Source organism: Pundamilia nyererei, unplaced genomic scaffold, assembly GCF_000239375.1.
Source record: "Pundamilia nyererei isolate P.nyererei 1_Seehausen unplaced genomic scaffold, PunNye1.0 scaffold00105, whole genome shotgun sequence".
Classification (NCBI taxonomy): domain Eukaryota; kingdom Metazoa; phylum Chordata; class Actinopteri; order Cichliformes; family Cichlidae; genus Pundamilia; species Pundamilia nyererei.
In genome coordinates, this window is record NW_005187506.1 from 38773 (window position 1) to 42977 (window position 4205).

The 4205-nt window shown below is 50.1% G+C and overlaps 1 protein-coding gene across 1 annotated transcript in view; it reads left to right on the forward strand.

The window, feature by feature from the left end:
• pik3c2b (phosphatidylinositol-4-phosphate 3-kinase, catalytic subunit type 2 beta) overlaps nucleotides 1-4205 on the forward strand; it is a 32969-nt gene that overhangs the window by 24686 nt on the left and 4078 nt on the right. Inside the window, exons 22-29 of the mRNA XM_005740902.2 lie at nucleotides 137-273; nucleotides 348-517; nucleotides 595-751; nucleotides 900-1009; nucleotides 1151-1346; nucleotides 1432-1556; nucleotides 1675-1792; nucleotides 3079-3154. Coding sequence (XP_005740959.1) covers nucleotides 137-273; nucleotides 348-517; nucleotides 595-751; nucleotides 900-1009; nucleotides 1151-1346; nucleotides 1432-1556; nucleotides 1675-1792; nucleotides 3079-3154 — 1089 coding nt within the window. The remainder of the gene's footprint in view (nucleotides 1-136; nucleotides 274-347; nucleotides 518-594; nucleotides 752-899; nucleotides 1010-1150; nucleotides 1347-1431; nucleotides 1557-1674; nucleotides 1793-3078; nucleotides 3155-4205) is intronic.

The following is a 4205-nucleotide window of genomic DNA, read 5'->3' on the forward strand; positions in this document are numbered from 1 at the left end:
TGTGTGTGTGTGTGTGTGTGTGTCCTCAGGTGTGATTGACAGGTGTGTGTGTGTGTGTGTCCTCAGGTGTGATTGACAGGTGTGTGTGTGTGTGTGTGTGTCCTCAGGTGTGATTGACAGGTGTGTGTGTCCTCAGGTATGGTGGAGATGATTCCTCACGCTGATACTCTGAGGAAGATCCAGGTGGAACACGGTGTCACGGGATCGTTCAAAGACCGCACTCTGGCCGACTGGCTGCAGAAACACAACCCCACTGACGAGCAGTACGATAAGGTAACGTACGCGCACACTTTTACACACCTGTACACACCTCTCGGTGTGAGACACTCCTCCATCTGCTCTTTCAGGCCGTGGAGAACTTCATCTACTCATGCGCCGGTTGCTGCGTGGCCACCTATATCCTGGGAATCTGCGACCGCCACAACGACAACATCATGCTGAAGACGAGCGGGCACATGTTCCACATCGACTTCGGGAAGTTCCTGGGACACGCCCAGATGTTCGGGAACATCAAACGGTAAGAGAGAAGCAGATGTTCACCTGTCCTGTCCTCGGTTCACCTTTATAGCTGACTACCTGCTGTACCCCGTGCAGGGACCGCGCCCCCTTCGTCTTCACCTCTGACATGGCTTATGTCATCAATGGCGGCGACAAGCCGTCCAGCCGCTTCCACGACTTTGTGGATCTGTGCTGCGAAGCATACAACCTGATCCGGAAACACACTCACCTGTTCCTCAACCTGCTGGGCCTGGTGTGTCTAACTCGCACAAACACGCACAAACACACACTCACATAATGGAGTAAATACAACATCTGCTAAAGGAACCAACCAGGAAGTTAAACGTGTCTGTCTGTCTGTCTGTGTGTGTGTCTGTGTGTGTGTGTGTGTGTGTGTCCAGATGTTGTCCTGTGGGATCCCGGAGCTCTCCGACCTCGATGACCTGAAGTATGTCTATGATGCACTGAGACCTCACGAGTCTGAGGCTGACGCCACCATGTACTTCACCAGGTAGGCGCGGGCTCACCTGCACAGATGCCTCCGACCTTCAGGGCAGAGACACGAGTCATCACGACCTGCGCTGCAGACGGTCTCTGGCAGCGTCCAGGCTACACCTGCCGCCTTTGTTAACGACCCTTCTGACCCCGGCAGGTTGATCGAGTCCAGTCTGGGCAGCGTTGCCACCAAACTGAACTTCTTCATCCACAATCTGGCCCAGATGAAGTTCACCTCGTCGGAGGAGCGCCCCACGCTGTCGTTCGCCCCCAGGTTCCACTCGGCAAAGAGCGACGGCATCATCAAGAACCTGTACATCTGCAGACACATCCGGACCGGCGGAAAGGGATATGTGAGTCCAGACGTGCCAGTGGGAAGCACACGGGAAGCACATGGGAAGCAGAAACTAACCAGCTGTGTGTGTCTGTGTGTGTCAGGCTTTTGTGGTGAAGGTGGAGCGTGAAGGTCAGCAGGAGGTGCAGCTGGTTCAGAGGACGTTTGAAGAGTTTCAGGAACTCCACAGCAAACTGAGGCTCATCTTCCCCTCATCCAAACTGCCCAGGTACACAGACACACACACACTGACATGCACACATGTGTGCCCACAGACACACACTCCTAGGTGCACAAAGGCGCTTTGCAGAAGGTCCTTCCTCCTGTCCTCTTATCCCCTCCCACAGTTTCCCCAGTCGCTTTGTGATTGGCCGTTCCCGCAGCGAGGCGATGGCTGACAGGAGGAAGGACGAGCTGAACGGTTACGTGTGGCACTTGATCCACGCCGCTCCGGAGGTCGCTCAGGTCAGTGGCTTTCTGGGTCGGTTCTCACATGAGTGGTAGCTCAGGGGTGGCTGTAGCTCAGGTGGCAGAGCAGGTCGGCCGCTAACCAGAAGGTCGGTGGTTCGATGCCCGTCTGCTCCAGTCTGCATGCCAAATATCCTTGGGCAAGATACTAACCCCATGTGTGTGAATGTTAGTTCGAGCACCTAAGAGCTTGGAAGAAGTGCTTGAATAAGTTGCACTCTGAGTGCTCTGACAGAGTAGAACATATAAGAAACAGTCCATGTACATGATGGTAAGCCGTGACATTAATATTATACAATATACAATAATATTCAGATTGTTAGGCCACCCTCCACACATAAATTCAAAGATTGTTGTTCAAAGAAATCGGTCCTTCTTTAAAAAGGCGCCGTCATCCTGACTCTGTGTGGACAGATTTGTATTAAAAGACCAACTGAAAGATTTTGAGAACATCTTGCAGCCTTCAGTCTCTCACCTCGCAAAAAACAACTAAATCAGTCAGTAGCAATGCACTCCTGGGGAGGGAGGGGTGTGTACTCAGGTACATATGTAACCTTATTATGTCCTGTGTCATCCTTTTTTATCCTTCCTTTCAGTCTTTACTGGCTTGTATTTATTTATAGAAGCATGTAAATGCCTGAATGAAACGTTGAAAGGAACGAGACGTAAACAGTTTTCAAAGAGCTAAAATCTGCAGTAGTGAAAACGGCCAGTGGTACCCTCGAGCCCAGACAGGTGAAGGAAGGTGTGCTTGAACCTCTCAGCTGCAGACAAACACAAAGTACAACATGGCCGAACATGAGAGTGCCGCCATCACCTCACCAGCTCGCTTTTAGTCTGAGTCGCTTCTCAGGACGAAACCCACACACACACACTGAGTGGGTGTGGCGCTGCTGTTCTATCAGCTCGCTGCAGTCCTCGGGGCTCCGCCCTCTTCAAGGTTATCTCTCCCTGACTGTGGAAGCTCTGCCTGCAAGCAGACAGGTTCAGAGGCAGGTGTGTGATCGTGTCGCTGTGATGAAGGTTCTCCGCCCTGCAGAGAGATGCATTTCCTGTTTCTTACATAAGATAAGGATGATGAGCTGACCCCTCACTTCCTGGAAGTTCCAGGAAGTTCTTAGAAGTGCTCTGTCCTGAGCTGAACGTCCACAGCACCGATGCAGGAATGTTCTCTGAGCTGTGTCAGGTCCACTCGTCTTTATTCTGATTACACTGACCTTTGTCCCATTTACCTCAGTGAGCTAATCACAGGCTGATCACCCCGTGTGTGTGTGTCTGCACAGTGTGACCTGGTGTACACCTTCTTCCACCCGCTGCCCAGAGACGAGCGATCAGGAACGACGGCGAGCAAACCAGCAGGTACGTGATTTTGGACCCACACGCTGTTTAATGTGTAAAGCTCAAGAACTGGAAATAAACTGGGAAGACTTTTTGTTTGCTCAGTGGGACAGTGTACGGATTTTAGGAAGCCACAGTGGGCGGGTCCTCACGCTGATTAGACGGGGGCGTTACCCAATGAGGAGTACTCATATCAAATATAAGCTTATCTGAGGTCAGACTGCACCAAAGAGGTTTCGCTCTGTTAAACTTTAACTCACACAAACACAAAGGTCAAAGGTCAGTGCTCTGTGACTCAGCATGTAACAGCAGATCTGTGGCATGTTTTCATACAGAATCACTGCTGATTGGTTAAAGGTTACAGCCAGTAAAAAGATTGTTCTCATAATTATACATCATCACAGCGTGATGCCTTCTCCTTCAGATCAACATATGAAGCATCGTAGCGGTTTTATTATCAGAGGTCGCCTTCACCAACTGGAAGGAAGAGCGCTATCGCATCTTAAAACCCCATCCTCGTTACCTCGACCCTCATCTCCTGAGCTCAAGTCGGGGCTTGAACACACCAAAGCACAACCATGCTCATTTGTTACTCACGTTGTCTTAATTATTTATTGTCCACAGGTTAGACATGTGACCCTTGACAGCGTGTTCATTGATCCACCTTGAGGAGTTTGAGCATCTATGTGGGGAGAAGCTGCTTGTTTTGCAGGCACTGAGCTAAGAGGTGGCCGTGACTGATGTCAGGTTATCGTGTCTACTGCTGCCCCGCACGTTCTTTGTACTGATATATCTGAAGGTTTCAGTCAGTAAGAAACTAAAGATTCTGTTAATCTCACGTAAAATTCAAACCCAACACCCTCCCATCTCCATGACGACAAACCAGCAGCAGGTTATTCAATTCAATTTTATTTACACAGCACCAAATCACAACAGCAGGCGCCTCAAGACACTTTATATTGTACAGTAGATCCTACATACAGAGAAAAACCCAACAATCATATGACCCCCTATGAGCAAGCACTTTGGCGACAGCAGGAAGGAAAAACTCCCTTTTAACAGGAAGAAAGAT